General features: G+C 40.5%; 2 protein-coding genes across 8 annotated transcripts in view; one reads left to right on the top strand and one right to left on the bottom strand.

Moving 5' to 3' along the window:
• Positions 1-18,882, bottom strand: part of LOC147050076 (endoplasmic reticulum junction formation protein lunapark-B-like) — a 102,128-nt gene that overhangs the window by 42,217 nt on the left and 41,029 nt on the right. For 2 of the 7 annotated variants that reach the window (XM_085922871.1, XM_085922868.1), the window contains exon 1: positions 702-964. The gene's annotated coding sequence lies outside the window, so the exon portion shown is untranslated. Of the gene's footprint in view, positions 1-121; positions 192-620; positions 965-1,255; positions 1,512-1,871; positions 2,076-2,645; positions 2,714-3,101; positions 3,209-16,625; positions 16,749-18,882 lie in introns of those variants that run through there. The other 5 variants (XM_085922869.1, XM_085922870.1, XM_085922877.1 and 2 more) reach the window with 5 other exon arrangements.
• mtx2 (metaxin 2) lies at positions 157-2,935 on the top strand. The gene is made up of 10 exons (XM_085922882.1): positions 157-340; positions 933-980; positions 1,130-1,176; positions 1,250-1,322; positions 1,403-1,479; positions 1,672-1,764; positions 1,862-1,900; positions 1,975-2,100; positions 2,176-2,252; positions 2,408-2,935. Exons 1-10 carry the CDS (start codon positions 301-303, stop codon positions 2,565-2,567), a joined length of 780 nt encoding a protein of 259 aa, XP_085779008.1. The 5' UTR covers positions 157-300; the 3' UTR covers positions 2,568-2,935.

Genomic DNA, 18,882 nt, shown 5'->3' with positions numbered 1-18,882 from the left:
TTCTGATAAAAATATCATAAAACGGTTTTCATGTTTTTTACTAGAATTTATGTATCTATAATTTATATAATACAGCTGTCTAGTTTTATTGGACAAAAGAAGAAAGGAAAAATATACATACATTGGATATTTCCGACCTTCGACGGGAACCAATAATCGCGTTCAATGTTCCTCATCGGACTAAAGATTTCCGACGGACGAGTCAGTGTCCTCAAACTCCCATGAAGCTGAACTGACCTCAGATTTGTATTAAAATTATACGTTTTTGAGCGTATTAAAAGTCAGGAATTCAGAGCAAAGATGTCTCTTGCAGCGGATGCCTTCGTGTCACAAATGGCGGGTAAAGTGTTGCAGCTTTTGCAGTTTGTGCATAGTGATGTTCGCTATGCTGCTAGCTCACATGCAGCATTGGCAAAGCAAATAATAAAACAATAATCCATATAAATGCTTCATTGTAGCGTTAGCAGTAGCTGTTTGTTTTAAGATACAATGAAAGAACGAAGATCGACGATCTTAGTGTCCTGCAATTCAAATTAAACGTTTACTCCATTAGCAAGGTTTGGACTTAAAGTTCGCATCAAGTGCAGGGTTGGACGTCAATTCACTTTAGGTGAATTTACCTGCAAAATTTGATTTGCTGTAGAAGATCCTCAACTAAAACACCAGTGTATTTTATGCGTGTACATAGTTGTCTTACATACGTTTGGCTTTTGTTTCTGGCAATCATCCAGTCATTCCTGCTCTCTCGTGGACTCGAAACACGTCTAAGGGAGCCATATTGCGGGGACTCTTGTAACTTCCGACCTGAGTGAACTTTGACCTCGTCAAAATTAAACATTTTTTTTTTTTGAAAAAGGGATTACATTAATAGTGTCTATTAGTATTTGGTAGCCTGTAAAACATGAATTTCCTTTTTCTTTTGTTTCTGACAGCTGCTGAACCTTGGCCCGAGAGTGCAACCTTGTACCAGCCGCTAAAGGGTGAGTGGTTTTATTTTTATTTTTTTGCTGTATCATATGACGTATAAGCCTATCCACTGAGATCTTGCTTCATAACTATTTTGTATTTTCTCGCATGGATTAATACACAAATAGAATAATCACAATTCTGCCCATTCTGACTTGTGCAGAGGATCAGATTCTGCTTTCGGACTGCGCCTCATCCCTTGCTGTGCAGGTAAATTCCTGCATTGTGGATTAATCTCACGAGATAAGGTGTGTCATCGGAGCCTGTTTTGTCTCCTGTGCAGGCTTACCTGCGGATGTGTGGTCTGCCCGTGCAGGTGGTCTGCAAAGCCAATGCAGAGTACATGTCACCTTCCGGTGAGTTCATGTACAAATGCAGTCAATTTCCTCGATCTTTTATGCTTGAATGAATTGTGCTTTTATGATTCCTTTTTTAGGCAAGATTCCCTTCATCCATGTGGGAAACCAGGTGGTGTCGGAACTGGGCCCAATAGTGCAGTTCACCAAAGCCAAGGTGGATGGGATTTTTTTTTCCTCTTTAATTACCTGTATAGGAAAAGTTAGAAGTCAGATTTTGACATGGAATGAGTTAACAATGGTTAATATTGAGAGGACTTTAAAATCAGTACAGTATAGCCCTCAATCTTCGCTGTGTCTTGTTTTATTTTGAAATTAAATGTACTTGTGGATCTTCTTATCACTTAAGGGTCATTCTCTGAGCGATGGCTTGGATGACATTCAGAGGGCCGAAATGAAAGCGTACATGGAGCTAGTCAACAACATGCTGCTGACGGCTGAGGTATAATTTTTTTTTTCTGACTCAAATGCCATTGTGGTTGCCAACGGATGCCTTCACTGGCTCAAATAACGTTTTTTTTTTTTTTTTCCTTCTCTAGTTATACGTACAGTGGTGTGACGACGGCACAGCTGCTGAGGTGAGTCTTGTCTTCTCATTGAGCCTCTTCAAAGTCCCGTCTAACCCTCCCTGACACGTCTCCATGGGGTTTAGATCACTCGTCCCAGGTACAGCAGCCCCTACTCGTGGCCCCTCAGTACCATCCTGGCCTACCAGAAGCAGTGGGAGGTGCGGCGGAAAATGGACGCCATTGGCTGGGGAGGGAAAAATTTGGAGCAGGTTAGCGATTAATAGGACGACAAATCACGTGACGTCACACGGACCAGCCACGTTCTTTTTTTTTTTGTGTTTCAGGTGTACGAGGACGTGAGTCAGTGCTGCCAGGCTCTCTCGCAGCGCCTCGGAACGCAGCCCTTCTTCTTCAATAAACAGTATGTACAGTATGAATAGGAAATTGTGCGTATAGCACCGCCCTGTGGCAGAAGGCTGTAATTACTCATACTCTCCCTATAACTTAGTTTTGTTCCCACTTTTCAAATAAAGCTATGATAATTATTATTATTAAGAATCAATTATATTCCTTCAGGCCGACGGAGCTGGACGCGCTGGTGTTCGGTCACCTGTTTACCATCCTGACCACTCGGCTGACCAGCACCGAGCTAGCCGAGCGCGTGCGGAGCTACGGAAACCTGCTGTCTTTCTGCAGGCGCATCGAGCAGATTTGCTTTGAGGATAAGACCTCCTGAAAGGGGACCGACCACCACCATAGTCATCACACCACCACACATCTGTTTGTACATAATAGGAGAAGCTGGTAAACTGACCATTCACACCTCTTGACTGCTGCTTCTGCTTCTTCCTGGACAGCCAGAAAAGAAACAACTGCTGGTCCCTAAAGGATTCCAAAAGATTTATTTATTATTATCATCATGATTATTATTATTATATTATTACTGTTAGCACTTAGTGTTATATTATTATTATATTAAAATTCCAGAGTGACAAATGCTCAAGAAAATTATGAATATAAAACATGAATATAATGATAAAGAGTAATATTGATTTTGTTTTTTTGAATGCAAGGTGCCTGTATAAAATAAAAGTGATTGCATTAAAGGAGGACTTTGCCATTTCTTTTCCCAATTCGTATTAGATAACGAGATCATTTGTCTCCAGAAGAGGATCATTGATCAAAAAACAGAAAAAAGAAAATTTGTCAGAAAACAAAATTCAGAATGTCTCGCACATGGACACATTTGACACTGTCAGAGATGTTTTACCTCCGTCTGTGTTTCTGTCTCGCTGGTTTCCTCCCAGGTCAGCTCGTGACCTTTGAACTTCCCGGTGCCGAAGTAGTCTGAGCGATGGCCCCGTCGGGTTCAGAGGTCTTCGGCGCGGTAGCAGATGCACAGAGCAGGAAGAAAAATAAACACAGAGACAGAAAAGAAATGAACTTGTCATTGATGACTTTGAATTTTACAATTATAGGTTGCTTTCAAAACACATGCTAATCACGCTTGAGGCTAGCTTGGTCGTCCTAAAATAATGGAATGGTCCTTCCTCCTCTTATTCAAAAAGATTCAAGGCTGTAATTACTGTTAAAGGTGCATCGATTGAATAAAGGATGTGAATATTTATGGTTATGTAATAGCTTTGGGTTTTATTTAAAAAAAATAAACAATAAATACACGTTTTTAAGTTATTATGCTGTGTTGTGTATAGAATTTCAAGAGAAAAAAATGAATTCATTTCATTTTGGGATGACGCTCTAACGATGTCAATAGTTTACGGATGCGCGTTTTGTAAAGTAGTTGTAGTGACAGTATTTGTCCACACGAGGGCAGCAAAACCACACAGGCGTCTGGTGTCGCTCGAATACTGTACAATTAGCAGTAAAAAGGTTTAAGAACGCCAATTAATTAGAGAGCTTGACAAAGTAACTCACCCTGTACTGAACTTAAGTATAACTGGAGATACTTGTTAAAATAACGAAAGTTCAAAACCTAATTTAATGATTCAACTCCTTTACTCAGGTCAAAATTATACAGACAATGAAAAGTAGTTAGAGAACACAGAACATGACAACAACAAATCACCACCATTTACTGAGCAATAAAAGGGTGTTATCATTCATTTTTGATTTAATCTTGAGTTCCAGCACATTGTCTTCTTACTGTTTCACAACATGAATGTGAAATCTGCCACCCCACCAAATGAACATTATTGGCTTGCTTATCGTTACAGCACTGACACGTGAAGAGTTGTTGATTATCACTTTCCCGATGTGTGCAGCTTCATGATGCAACCCACGGCAAACACACACAAATGCACAAACGCGCACGTGCACACACAGGAATTATAAATAAGGCGTGGAGGTGTAATATTAAAGCAACGCGAGTGTCTATTTTCAAATTCCTGCTGTGTTTGATCCGACTTGACGTGTAACACGTGTAAACAAGTCTTTTGCCTTCCTAGGTTCCGTCTTTCGGGATATGCAAATGATTCCAAAAGAGAGAGGAACTTCACATAGATCGAAATACTTGAAAAAAAAAAGTCAGAAATGTGCGAGAGAATGAAGGCCGTGACATTAAGCGAGTCGACGAAAGGTCAAAGTGAGGACACCGGCGAATGGCTTCACGCAAGACAAGGTGGCTTGCAGGCTAATTAGCATCACGTATCTTCATTAACGCACCGCGCTCGATATTGACTCCACTGCAAGCTCATCAACACCAAGAGTAAAGAATTTGAGATGATCAACGCATCAAATATCGGTTTAAATTCCTAAAGCAGCCCGTTTCGATAGAATTCACTGCACCTGCCATGTGGTGAGATAGATTTGCCAGTGATAAGGAATTTCATCAATATCACCGTGTGTGTGTGTGTGCTCACTCACAATTTTATTTTTCAGTCTGGAGGGGAGATGTACTGTAGATTTGAGTGGAATAAAGAGATTAGCTGTGTGTGGATAATCCTTTCCCTCCATCTCACACACATCTCACACGCATTCAGGTTTATAGCCATCAAATCAATCACATCCTTATATTCACAGTAAAAAAAAAAAAATCTTTACCGCGCCAAACGTCACGTCGAAGGCGCCTCATTGGGAAAAGTGTGCGGCAGGTTTAAACCTTTCAAGGTTATTGTGCCAATTTGTTCTGAGCAACTCATTTTGCATTCGATTGCTGGCTTTGTGTGTGTGTGTGTGTGTGTGTGTGTGTGTGTGTTTGACATCCATTCAAAAAGCCTCAGAGAAGAACCTTGAGTAGCTTCAAAATGGCCCCTCTGCATAGAGGAATGACGCACTTACGCTGGCTAATAGCATAGCATTCAGTTTGCATACAACGCTGGCAAAGAAACGATTGAATTGAATCATCATTTTTGAAAATGTGACAATCCACTTGCATCGGGGCAATGACGGTAAAAGCTTTCAAATGAACGGTAGCGCCTCCTACAGGAATAGCATTGCCCGAGCACAATTCAAGCAGATTGTTTAGCCTTGGGAAAGGTCTTTTGATAGTTAACAATAATGTCACGTAGAGTTTGATGGTTAGCTGTCATAGTTTATGAAAAAAAAATATAGAGAACCAACTGATTCGTCGCAACCGAGCACTTAACGAAATTACCGCCGGATGTAAAACTCCCAAATATGAAAGAAACACAAATAATTGAAATAGAAAGCGAGGCATTCGAACCAAGCATAAATGACATCGTAATTGATCTCTTAATGGTTTCCTAATGTAAGTGGAGCTTCCTGATGACAGGCGTCATGTTAGCGTGGCCTTTTCAACTCTCCGCGCTGCGACCAGTCCGCGGTCTTCGGCGTGTAAACCGAGCGGTCCCGATGAAATGGAGCTTATGCGGCAAAGTGGATTAAGGCGCATTAGAGGTTTTCAGTCCGACTTCACTACGAAAACACGGCCGAGGCGAGATGATCTCAGCGGAGACGTTCTGTACAAGAACTTGATTGATCTTGAGGGATATACGAGACCACATGGCACACGAGCGATAACATCGACTGATCTTTATCGGGCCACAAAGTTAATTTGGTAACTTCAAGGTGGACCCCACACAAGACTGAGAAGCCTTTTGTGAAATTATTGGCATTAAAAAAAAATTACTCGTCCAACCTGGCTCGGCTAACGTGTGCTAGCTACCTTTGCTCGTTAGCCAACACGAGAATCTTTAAGAACATTACTGAACTAAGTTTGAGATTTGCTTGGCATGAGAAAGTTCAATCTTTTTCTTTTGTTTATAAATCTAACGTATAATTGTAAGGAAGTCTTGATATATATTCTTTTCAGCCATCATTCACTTATTTAGCATTTTTATTTGTCAGTTCAAATACTAGCATAAAAGCCTTAGCCAACTCAAGCTAGCCCAATTATTTTTCATTGTGGAAAGTTATCAAAACAGGTAATATTGTACATATATTGGCAGAAAACATTTTTTTTTTACTTTTGCTGATTGTCAATCACAAATCTGACACGGCTGCTGTTAGATTTGTGATTGTATGTACTTTAATCTTACTTAAGTCGCCAAAGTCTGAATACTTTTGCCACCTCTGCTTCACACAACAATGGTAGAAGAAAGCGACACAGAAACCCAGCTGGGTTGAGAAATCCCAGTTTGTTTTCACACTGGCCTCATATTTTGAAAGCAGAGGGAAAGGTTTCAATCAACGTGGGCCAGCAAGTCGATCATGATGTGAATACTTGAAAAGACCCACGTTGAACATGTTAGCCATTCTTGTTTCGCTGTAATCTGAGGTGTGTTTCATTTCCTGGACCTGTCACTCTCTCGCGTGTGACCTCATTCTCGACGAGTGTGTGTGTGTGTGGCCTCAAAGACCGCAATCACCCACGTAACACGGGCCGTGAAATTTAATGATCATGTGAAACATAAAGAATGTGCGTGTGTGTAGACTAAACATTGTGGCTTTACTGATGAGCGCAAAGACGGGCAAACGTGCAAAGGCCACTTGAAGTTTTTAAATGTTTTTAATTGGTAACTTTCTAGACAAGGGTTTTTAAAAATACATTTAATTCACTTGTGTGCGTCTACGCAGTCTCACTTCAACAAAGCTAAAAGGAATGTGGCCAGAAGACTAAAAAAAGCAATCTTTTTTTTATGTTTATGCAAAAGGCTGCTTTGCATTTTAATTTTTTTGTTTGTTTCACTCATCAACATCACAAGAAAAGTCCAACTTGGACTTTCCATGTGCACACACACTATAATTCAACATTAATGAGCTGGACACACAAGGAAGAAGAGGATGCTTCTATCCTTTGTGTTACTGTGGAATGTGTGTTTTTTTTTTTTTTTCTAACACAGCTGGAACAACAGAGTGTGTGCATGTAATGCGTTTCTCATGTTTATATTTAAACAACCCAGTCGACAAAGTGAAATCCAATGTGTTCCACGACTCTGGTTGACTTTTGATTTCGATGTTGCTCATTGAAAAGCATGAAAATAAAAATTTAAAGAGTTCCAGGGTCTTTTTGGAAACTTTTCACACACACACACACACACACGCACACGTACACATGCATGTATGCACACACATGAACGTGGGCAGCTAAATGATGCTAAGCGCGGAGATCCTCTTAATGATGCTAATGTCATTATTGCTACGGAAGATTAATGAGGGTTATTTATAGGCCATTAATCCATATTGAGTGGGACTGAAGAGTCGTGTGTTAATCGCACAACGCTGCCCCCGAACGCAAAAAAAATAAAAAATGGATCGGTGTGTGTGTGTGTGACAAGAATCACAACTTTTCAATTCTCGTCGTCTTCGTCTCATAATCGACGGAAAGCATGGGAAACTGGTGGCTTGTTAAAAAATGTTAAGTCTAACCGAGCAGTTTTAAGTTGTGATAACAATGTTCACCAGTAGATGGCAGACATCCCTAAAAGGCGATGAAGTCTAAACTATAAACGAGAAATGTAGCGTCGATTAATTGACTCTGGACTCGGCTTTTAACGCAATGGAGTTGACAACTTATCTCTATGTTGGAATTCTCAAAGTGAATTTATTGTCACACGTTAAGCTTCAACAGATTCTTAGAAAAATCAATTAATGGGATTTAGTGATCGGGCAGCACTTTGTTGTAATCCTCCTGGATGTTAGTACTGCCTCTTAACAATCAACTGTGTGTGTGTGTGTGTGTGTGTGTGTTGTTGTGTAGCTTTCAGGGTCGTGAGGGCTGCAAGCACACTGCACAGCATTCCAAAATCCAACGCCAGGAGTGGGAGAGAGATTTTCTATCTCGGAGGATCTGACCCGAGCTTCTAATAACAAGCTTAGGCTACCCCCCGCACCGCTCCCATCATCCCATAACACACTCGCACACAAATTCACATGGTGAATCCTCCATTCATATGCCAGGACAGATATAACGGGTAGAAACTTAGACGTGATAAAGTAAACAAATTATAATTGATTGATTTTACGATTGTTCGGGTTAGTGAAAAACACATTTATTGATTCGATTGAGGTGTGGCTTTAGGGTTTAAGAGAATATGATTATATTTATTGATTTTGTTGAAGGTAGTTTTAAAAACAATGAGTAGAAACTTTACAGCAAAGTTTGATGCTGCTTTTACGTTTGCGCATCGACTTTCTAAATTCCAAAAGACACTAAATGCACCACTATGGGAGCCATGAACCGAAAACACAGACGTAATACCACGCCTCATTTTTATTATTAAGACAATTACCTTTGTTCTAACTTTCACTTTTGGAATTTAACATCTGCACAGACGCACCCTCGAATGGTTGTGAGGAGGAGGAATTTTCTGGAACATTTTCCAAACTTCTTGTAGGCCATTTGGGACCACCCACAAAGACTTGAAATCCTATTCGGAAACACTAATCTAGGTTTATAATTCTAATTTGAAACCCTAACCCAGGATCAAATTTGAAACAAAATTCAAGTCTTCACACCCTGACTTGAAACCCACATTCAAAACCCTATTTTAAAACCCAACTCAGCTTTGAAACCCTATTCTGAAGAAAATGTCTTGTGTATGGTCAACCCTTCTCCATAGGTGTATACAGTCGGTGTGCCTCAAGGCTCATTGCTCAACACCTTTTGTTTTCATTGATGTAAATTTTCAGACTTTTTGTACAGATTAGGATTCAACCTTACACGTTGTATTGTATTGAACTAACCTTAATATACGTACAATCATGTTTTTACTTGATTGATATTCATGGTATCTATATAGAATATATTTTTCATTTGATAGCCTTGTGCATTGTCAAGGCAGCACTCATGCAAAGCTTTTGCAAAGCATTAACATGAGAACATAGAGAGGATTTGGTTAACGTGAAAGAAGAGAAAGAGGATTTGGGACTTGTTCAAATGTCAAAGAGAGGCTTGAAAGCACTTTGGAAAAAAAAGATTTTGTCCTAATAAGAGAAGAGCATCCTTGACCCAAATCGACCCATATAAGCGACACACTCTTAACTTCCCGTCCCTTTTATTCTTGAAAACCTGAATTGAACCCAAATTTCAAACCTTAACGCAAACTTTAAACCCCAATTTTAAACGAGAACCCTTATTTGAATACTTAACCAGATCTTCAAATGCCGTAACTGAAATTTCCTTCCCCTCAAGGAAATCCGAGGGTATGAGTTCAAGTGTGCGTGTGTTTGTGTGTGTTGCTACTGTTTGAATGGCAGGAAGCATAGTGTGACTCAGGTCAGTAGCACAGCTGCAAAATGTTTTACCGCCAGGTAGGCCATTTTTTGTTCACAATGCGGCCTTCGTATTTTTTTTGGTCTTTTTCCGTGAGGTCAGCGAAGGTCATTCCGTGATTCATGGGTGCAGACATACCAGGTGAGTCATTTCAATGGATTACAGGTGAGAAGCCATCCAATCCAATCCTGTCCTGTCCTGGTCTAATTATCACAAACAGGCCGATGTTGACATGCAAGGGCACAAGTTCAGCACGACTGGCTGCAAAGCAAATTTCAAGCCTTATCTAGGCTAGAAACCCAAATTTAAAAAAAACCTTAACATACATATCTAGGCTTCAAGCCTTCGTTTGAAACTCTAGACCCTAATTTCAAACACTAACTTGAAATTCTAACCCAAACCCTGATTTGAAATGGCAATTTGAAATCCTAACTCTTGTTTTGGGGTTTCAAATTTGAAGGCTGACTTAAAACCTTTGTCAATTCTGAACACGTCTTCATTTCTTTTCTTTTTTTTATTTGCAATTTGGTTTATCCAAACAATGGCAGCTGGGATTCATATTTTTTGATTTTATTTGAGCTTTAAAGCAAGCACACAAACAAAATGCTGCCACTCCCAGCCTGGAGGACACTTGCAGGAAGTCAGAGCTTGTTTCCATGGAGACAAGAGGAAGCTCTGGCGGGACCTGATTTGGGATTGGCCAGATAAGACCAAGCGAAGTCTCCCAACAATGTTTGTTTGTACTCCACATTATCTTTGTCAGCACATTCACAGATAGAAAACCTTGTTAGTTTCATGTATTGGGGGAAAAAAAACCCACCCAAAAACCTTATTGGTAAAAAAGGGTGCTTGGGAATAACCAAGTACTTTGTTATTCTAGTTAAGTAGATTATTTGTACTTTGCACCTTCTACTCCTTGCTTTGTCAAAAGACGAGTGAGAATAGATTAATGCTGTTAGCTCCAAAAGTTGGACACATTTCTTTTTTAAGGTGGTTCGAAATGATTTCAAAAACCCTAACCCTAACCGTAACCTTAACCCTAACCCAAATCCATATAAGGGAATGACTGGAGTCTCGTCTTTGACTTCATTGTTGTGTGACTCTTGAGGAGGTTTGAGTTGGTCTGCGTCAGTTTCCTTTCGTACACAACAATGAGGTGAGCTCACTTGCTTCAAGGAACACTTCCTTTTAAGATGTAACGTAAAGTCGTCTTGAAAATGACAAAGACTTTTGAATGTTTTCAGAGTGACTCAATGCTTGCTAAGTAGCAAAACTGTATATTGTAAAAAAATGATTAAACCATGACTAAATGTATAAAATCATAATTACGAATTGAAATGTATTCACAAATAAAATGATGACAACTATTTTACATGTAAAAAACTTTTTGGGGGGAAGAACTCTTGTTTGTATTCTTGCATATCTTCTATGTGCAGACCCCGGTGCCATTTTCCCAGTATTCAAGGAAATAATGTTTCCAAATCCTCCCCCGTTTTGCTACCGTGCTGCCGCGTGTTAGTTAGCAAGCGCTAAACAGCGAATGTTTGCACACGTCTGCATGTTTAGTAGCGAGAGCCGAGATTGGACTTTCATGATGAAATTCTGCCGCAATTTGACGTTGGAGTGGAGCTAGAAGGAAGGTGGGGGTGATGGGGGGGGGGGGGTAGGTGTTAAAGCGGGAGGGATGGAAGGGAAAGCGATAAGGCAAAATGGCGGAAAACAAAACAAGATGGGGAGAGTGGAGCGAGAGAGGACATGAAAGCGATGACTGTGTGTGTGTTTTCTCCACTGATTGTGTATGTGTGCGTAATTACACACTCCGCAGCGTGTACAGCTGCCGTTGCTGGCATCCTTGCACCGGCAAACCCTTCGAGGAGGCCGCTTGGATCACCTTCAGGCCATTAAAACAAGAGGAGGTTTGGGGAGTGGGGTGGGGGGGGCGAATTTGGCAAGAGGTAAGGAGAGGTTGCATCATCAATGAGGGGGGGCGGTGGGAGGAGGCACCCCTGCCCCCCCAACTGATAAACATGAAAAGTGTTTAACCTTGATGCTCCATGTGGAGCAGCTGCAGGGTCGAGCCTCAAAGAAAAACCTCCAGTGAGCTGACCTTGACTTTTTGGGGAGGGGAGGGGGGATGTTGGGGGGGGGCTATCATTTCTAAATGCATGTATGTCGGCAGGACTGGACGCATTTTTGATTCAGGTACTCAGGGAGAAACTTAGCAAAGTGGATAAGTGGATTGAGTTGCTTTCAGATTAGAAGCTTCTGGATTCAGTGTTTTAAACAAAGTGTGAACCCAATCATAGTTTTGGCATATATACAACAAATTGATGGAAAACTAGAGTGGAGACCAGAAATTAAGGACAAGGGGTTTGTTCAACTGTGGTTCAAGTTAGTGTAGAAAGAAGTTTAAAAAATGCTTGAAATAATAAGTATTATAAATATTTACGTGATGCACATGATTTGCATTTGCAGGCCACATAACATTAAGTGTTGGGCCAGATGTGGCACCTGTGCTTTAGACCAACTAAAAGCAGGTCTAAGTTGCGGTGCAGACAGATTCTGCAACTCCAGCAATGTGAGTAGTGGATATTATTGAATTTCATTCATAAATATGACAACAGCATGCATCAAGCCCTCTGAATCCTTTATTTGATTCAATTATCTGAATGTGTCATCAGACTTCTCGTCAGATTTGTTTGTCCATTCATGACGCAATGATGACGAGACTGTATGTAACAGATTCCACCCTGCATTCTAACATGAAACCTTGACGTCTACGAGGACCGTGGTATGAAGTTGAAAAAAACGATCGGCAAGTTCCTCCGAAGATGCCTCGGGAACAGGAGGCAGCGACGAGAAAACAAAGTGTGCGGCGCATGTTTATTTGGCGCGCTCCGCCTCGGGCTCACTCTCCGTTTTGCTGGGTGCCTTCATTTCAATTCAGTCATTTGAGAAGATAAAGGCGCCATTTCGTTCTTTCTCGCTAAACGGGGAGCTTGTCTTTTCTCACCTTGTTTGCCGAGCTAGGCGACCAATCAGAGGGGAATGCTTTCACGCCGTTGGCATTTTAATACTCCTTTTTGCTACATCGTGAGCTGCTTTTTTATTGCCTCATTTTAGTCTGGTTGGCTTGTGTCAAACGGAAACAACAAGGATTTTCTCTACAGTAAACCCCCACTTTAACACGGTTCATCGTTTGCACCCCTGCGATTGTAGCTTTTTAAGCGACCATTTTTAACGAGTGTACAATATATAAGTATGCTATTTTTGAGTTGATATATGTTGTTAATTTGTGTGTGCCAAAGGAGCATCTGTTGGAGGGTGTATAATTATCGTGACATCCATGCTATTTTCCATTAGCCCATCTGTGATATTTCATATTTTATGTTAGCATTAAGCTAGCGTACGTGATTGGTCGATATATGATGATGAGTTACTTTTTGCCCATTTCACAGTAAGTTCAATTAGGGAGGTGGAAAATAAACACATTGAAGCGAGCCTAATATTTGAAAAACCACGTTTCCTTTTCGTTTCCTGAACGTGACGCTACACGATAGACTCCTGTTTCCTGACAGTGAAAGAGAACAGGCACTAAAAAAAAAAATGCTTGAAAAAGTGTGTCAAAATGGGAAAACAGTCCATCTCTGCCCACCCATCTCAAAATATTGGACCCAAAACAAAACAGGTTTTTTTAATCATCTGATTCAAACATGTTGATGGAATCGGTGGATTCCCAAACATAAACAATGCCAATCAGGACAAGCATGCTGCGTGAAGTAGTGGAAAAGCGGCCTCCAATCAGCAAGGCTGCCAAAAACAACCCGCTTGGACAAAACACACACATATAGAGGCACACACACACACACACACACACACACACACACACACACACACACACACACACACACACACACACACACAGACCGGGAGCTTTTGCATTCACTAAATCAAGTCTTAAAACAATCGTTTGTTTACCTAGGAGAGCCGCTGATTGCCGTCTGTGATCTTTGCTCTTGTTCAAACATACAAACTGTTAGGAAAAGATGTCAAAAAGTGATACTTTGGGGGTGGCTGAAGACCCCCAGACATTTTGACCGTGCAAGAATTTCCTTTCCCTCTAAAAGGAAGGCAAATTGACCCCAAGTGATCCACTTTACACTCTTGTATTGCGAATGTATACTCGTGGAATGCGTCCCAATACTTTTGTCCATGGCGCATAGATAGAAACACATATAAAACATCATTCTATGAAGTTCATTAGCGACATGAAAGCAGCCAATCCGACTGTAAATGTCACAAAAGAGACATGAGTGGAGTTGACAGACTAATAAATGATAAACAAGTGTTCGCCTGACCTAGTGTGCGTGCGCGTCTTTGTTTGCGTGTATACGTGTGTGTGCGCTTTCGTCATGTCAGTCGCTTGCTGATGAAAACAAAGAGAGACGTGAGTGTTTAAAGCGCAAATATTTTCAAAGCCCGCCTTGCTCGTCAAGGATGTTGACGGGGAGGAGAGGTGCTGCATTATTTAGCGGCCGTCGCAGACAAACACCTTTTGTTCAACCCTTTTTGGACTCCATTACATTTTTTTTTTCCAAGGGAAAATGTCACATGATATAGTTTGTCATTTTTTGATGAATTTTATTTTTAAAAAAAGTCTGTACATTTTGTTAAAAAATAGAGGTGTGATGATTAAATTAACAACAATCATATAAATTGATCGTTTTTAGTGTCGATTTAGTAACAATTGTCCAAATAAAGTCACCGTTTTGAAAGATATCTTTGAAAGAATCAATGCAGAATATGAAATGAAGTCCGTGTTTTTCAAGATATAAAGTTTTGTCTTTTATGTTTTGATTCAATAAAAAAAATATGTATAAGGTGAAGGCTTTAGACCTTCAAGGAAAGAAAGTCTGAATATTACAAGAATAATTCTCTTTTGTGAACATCTTCAACAAAACATCCCCCCCTCTTCTCCGCATTGCTCTTCGTCTCCCAGCAGCGACTTCAAACAGCATCGGTAACGCTGCGTTTATTGGCCTCCGTTTGGAGATAAACACGCTTTCAAATGGAGCATCACAGCACAGACTGGCAAATACACCAGGAAGTGCAGCTTTTCCAAATAGATAAAACTGAATTAAAAACTACTAACCTACAAGTGATGAAAGAATTTTAAATATTATTTCCAACAGTTTTGACTCATCTGAGCGTGATTGCGTCAAAATAAGAAAGCCAGCAAAATTTGTAGCTGTCTTATTTTATAGTTATAAGAGACACACAAAAAACAAATCATGATTTTTCAGTTTAAAAACAAAACACCATATCCACAAAATGTTCCTTTAAGATGAAAAGTCACATTATGGGAATAATAAGGTCGATGTGATGATATTCAAACAATTCTTCAAAATAAAATTCCATTCTGGAACAAAAATCTATTTCTTGGCCAAGACCAGATTTTGTTTTTCTAAGATTTTTATGCTAGACAGCAGAACATGCTACTTGAGCAACATTGCATCATCCAACTCACGCTTTGACTTCCTAACATGGAACCAAACGTTATCTCAATCGTGGATGAACCAAAAATGTATGAGCCCGCTTTCATTCACACCTCCCTGTACTCCCCAGTTTGACTCCCATCCCACCCCCACCCATCTTCTAACTCTAACGCCATTTATCCCCCCAGACTCAACAACTCCATCACCCCTGCAGCAATATTTCACATTAGCGAGTGTTTGAGAGTTGTACGTGCGCACATGCTTGCGCAGACACAGACACGCGATATGTAGCACTCAGTCATGCAGGCTGACACTTTCTAATAGTTGTTACTTTGTGCTACATTTAAGTCAGACAAGTACAGTAGACGAGAATTTATGAAAACACCCCACGGACACATGCACGTCTAAAGGCAAACATTGTGGACAGCGAGCCTGCTATTTTTAAAGGGCACACTTCACAAGATATCATCTCCTCATCATTGGTCCTCAGGGACTTTGGGCTATTTACACAATACACACACACAATACACACACGCACAGTCAGTATCAGGATACCAACACAATTAAATGCAACACTTGCAATGCAACTGTGTCTACTTTTCTGATATGACCGTTTTTTTTCAGAATAAAAAAGATTATATTATTATTTATAGCAATTATTTCCTTAGTTGAAAAGTGATATTTATCAATATAGTGAGAATAAAGCATTTTTTTTAAAGAATCAAGATGGAGGTTGTTTTTGAAAATAAAAATAATGCTAAATAATATTAATCCAATAAAGTATTTTTTTTTTAAGTTAAAAAAATCACTAGTTTAAGATTTTTCTATTAAAAATAGCGACATTATTGACGAAAAGTTTTACATTTACAGTTTTGATTTCCCAAGAAAAAAAGCATGAAGTCGGTTTTTATATGAGCGTGTCATTTAGCGAGAAGACTTCATATAAAAATAATAGTTTGGGATTTTTTTTTCTTCATCAAATCCTAATAAGTAGTCTGACATTTTGAGAAAGAAGTCATCATACTGGAAGAATAAAGCCATCTCTTTTTCCACACATACACGCACCGAGCTTTGACCGCTGCGCCAACATTGATATTCCTCAACATGATAGACATGTTGTAACACTTGCTAAAACGTGTTAGTCGCGCAGACGCTAAAGGGCAACTTTTAATGTCGCCCTCCCCCTCGTCCTCTTCTTTTTTTGGTATTCCCTGTGTCTCGTCTGCCGGCCAGCCAGCACGTGATGATGCAAGCGACGGCCAAGCGGCGGCAAGAATCAGCACGCAGTCGTGAGCTTAATCCTCCTTACCAGATCACACTGGGAGCTACATGAATATTCAATATGCCGCCGCTGGAAGGGTTTTGGTTAGCTGTGCTATTAATTCTTGATACAACACTGCGAGGTGGCACTAGCAATGAAAAACTGCCCATGTGTAGCGAGCCATGTTAGGCCATTGCAGATTGCCAAACACTTCCAAACATGCCCGAGGGGGCGGGGGGGGAAAGTGCACTGACCAATTATGATTAGTGTAGACCAGAGCACGCTAATGGATCATCTTGAATGGTGGATTAGCATCATGAGCACAGTTCTAAATTGGTTTCCTACCTCCACCAAGATCTTGTTCAGTATTCAGAAGGCCGGGGCTTATCCTCTCTTGCCCTGTTCCTTTTGGTGTCCCCCAGGGATCAATCTTGAGTCCTGTCCTTTTCTTGCTGTCACATTTTCCCCCTAGGCAACAGAAAAAATATATACATTTAATTCAATTTCTTTGCAAATGGCTCAACTGCACATCACATAAGTCCGGCAACCCCATGTAGTCGCTATTAAGACCTTTTGGGAGAAATTAAAATCTAAAAAAATAAAAATCACATTAGGCAATCGTTTTGAAGTTTTTACAGCTGTTGGGCTAATCAGGAAATGTGGATGTTTCTCAGAGAAGAAACCACTGAGGGACTGTCGGTCCTGTTCTTCCATGCTTGTGGTAAAACATTGTGTTTTGATTAGAAGGAATGAAGCTATATCAGGTTTGGCTATGAAAAAGGCTCCTTCAGGCTGGGGAAGAAAAAAAAAAGTGTCGCATTCGACATTCTCTTCGTTCGCCTCGTTCCTGTCGCGTCTGGCTGCCGGTGCTTGATGTCGGCCTCCCGGCGGTCCTTCTGCCGTCCCGCCGCCAACCGGGAGAACATCAACCACTATCTTACATGTCAGCCAGCCAGGACGGCGTTTGGAGTTTTTATTTTTTATTTTTTAAGGAAAGTAGGCCATGAGCACGGCGAGCTGAAGCGCGAACGCACAGGAGGCAAAGCAGCGGGTAAACAAGAGATTTTCCATCATGTTTGCCATGTTGCGTTTGATCGACTCGGGGACGGACGTCATTCTTCGCGGAGACAACTGACACTCAACGCTCTGCTCGTCACTCTCTTGGTTCCCCTTTAGGAATTGTTCAAATGCGTCATTGTTAAAACTCTATTATTAAAACCTATCTACTATTGATGTCCAATTCAAGAGGTTTTGACGCTCAGAAGTGACGCATGTCAACTCTAATGTCAGATTGTCACTTTTCCCCAGCTTGTCTGTCTAAAATTGACACTTAAACACACAAATTCATGGCGGGAATACGAAAATTCCCAAAGACCGATGGCAAGTTAACAGATGACAAAAAAGTGAACCGTGCCAGTTCCGAATTTGAAACGATCGGAATATAAACCAGCCACTGATGCCATATTTGCAAATCCAGTGGAAGTAGAAATAGCCGTAGCTTAAGTGTGCCAGAGGAGAGCAATCGAATTGGTCACAATAAACATGTATAATGTATTTAGAAACGAATCCCTGAATTCCTTTTCCGGGGTTTTTAAAATCTGTGATGCACTTGTAATGTGCACATTTGTCAGCCACCTCTGCGACTGGACATTAGGAATTAACTGGTTGCAGAAAACAGGCACGGCGCGACCTCTGGGGAAAAGGGCTGATGAAAAGTCTGTTGTTTTTTTGTACGATCAAACCACTTCTCTCCATTTTGCTGCAAGCTGAACAGCTATCTCACTCTGTCGTTTAAGTGTGTGTGAGTATGTGTGAAAGTTGATGCCTCGGGGGTTCGCTCCAGAGTTAATTGCCTGCTCGTTGCACCTCCCACAGCGTCAGTGATTTTCAACGAGCTTCTCCAAACCTCATCATGGTGACTTTGTGGGATGACAAGCAGATTACTTAATCAGTTTCTTAATCCCGCCCACCCGCGGGTTCTGATTGGGCAAGGGTCGTTAAATCCATCAAACTCTAGGAACTAACACATTCTGACACTTTTTTTTTTGGGGTAAAAAGTCAATTAAAAAACAGAGAAAGAGCTTTGAAGTGACACGAGAAACTCAAAACAAAATGCTCTAAACTAACGTAGCATACAGATCACGGACGACGGCGTTGACGAGAAAGACTGTTTGTTTTCTATTTACTTTTATAATTCTTCAAAAGCAAAACGCGATAGACCAACATTTGGAGTTGTAGTCATATAATGTTCGCAACTTCAGCTAATAATATTTCGGATTATTAATGGGCAGATGACTTTGATGCTTCAATCAACCATAAGAGTAGCAGTATTATAATTTTTCAAAGTATAGTCTAAGCATTGTTAGCATCGTCTGACCTTAGAAATTTTCATATCGTTTTAAGTAACATTGTTAGCGTGCTATTATTTACTATTACGGTCACTCAAAAGCAAACAATAAACAGGATTAAGCATTCGGGGGGGGGGTAATATTTTTTTTAAAGCAAAAAAAAAAACTGCACTGCTCAACGATCAAAGGCAACTAACCAAAGATGGGTCAAATACACATTTCAGTCACTCAGAGGCTTTCTTTAAAAACATCTC

The sequence above is a fragment of the Syngnathus leptorhynchus genome, chromosome 10 (genome assembly GCF_054491065.1).
Source record: "Syngnathus leptorhynchus isolate UIUO chromosome 10, UIUO_Slep, whole genome shotgun sequence".
NCBI lineage: Eukaryota > Metazoa > Chordata > Actinopteri > Syngnathiformes > Syngnathidae > Syngnathus > Syngnathus leptorhynchus.
This window is presented reverse-complemented; position numbering and strand designations above follow the sequence as displayed.

Bases quoted from the DNA above. Each gene is read 5' to 3' on its own strand.
- mtx2 (XM_085922882.1), top strand. From the start codon at position 301: ATGTCTCTTGCAGCGGATGCCTTCGTGTCACAAATGGCGG. The intron at 1,323-1,402 runs GTGAGTTCATGT...TTCCTTTTTTAG, and splicing joins AGAGTACATGTCACCTTCCG to GCAAGATTCCCTTCATCCAT. The intron at 2,101-2,175 runs GTTAGCGATTAA...TTTGTGTTTCAG, and splicing joins GAGGGAAAAATTTGGAGCAG to GTGTACGAGGACGTGAGTCA.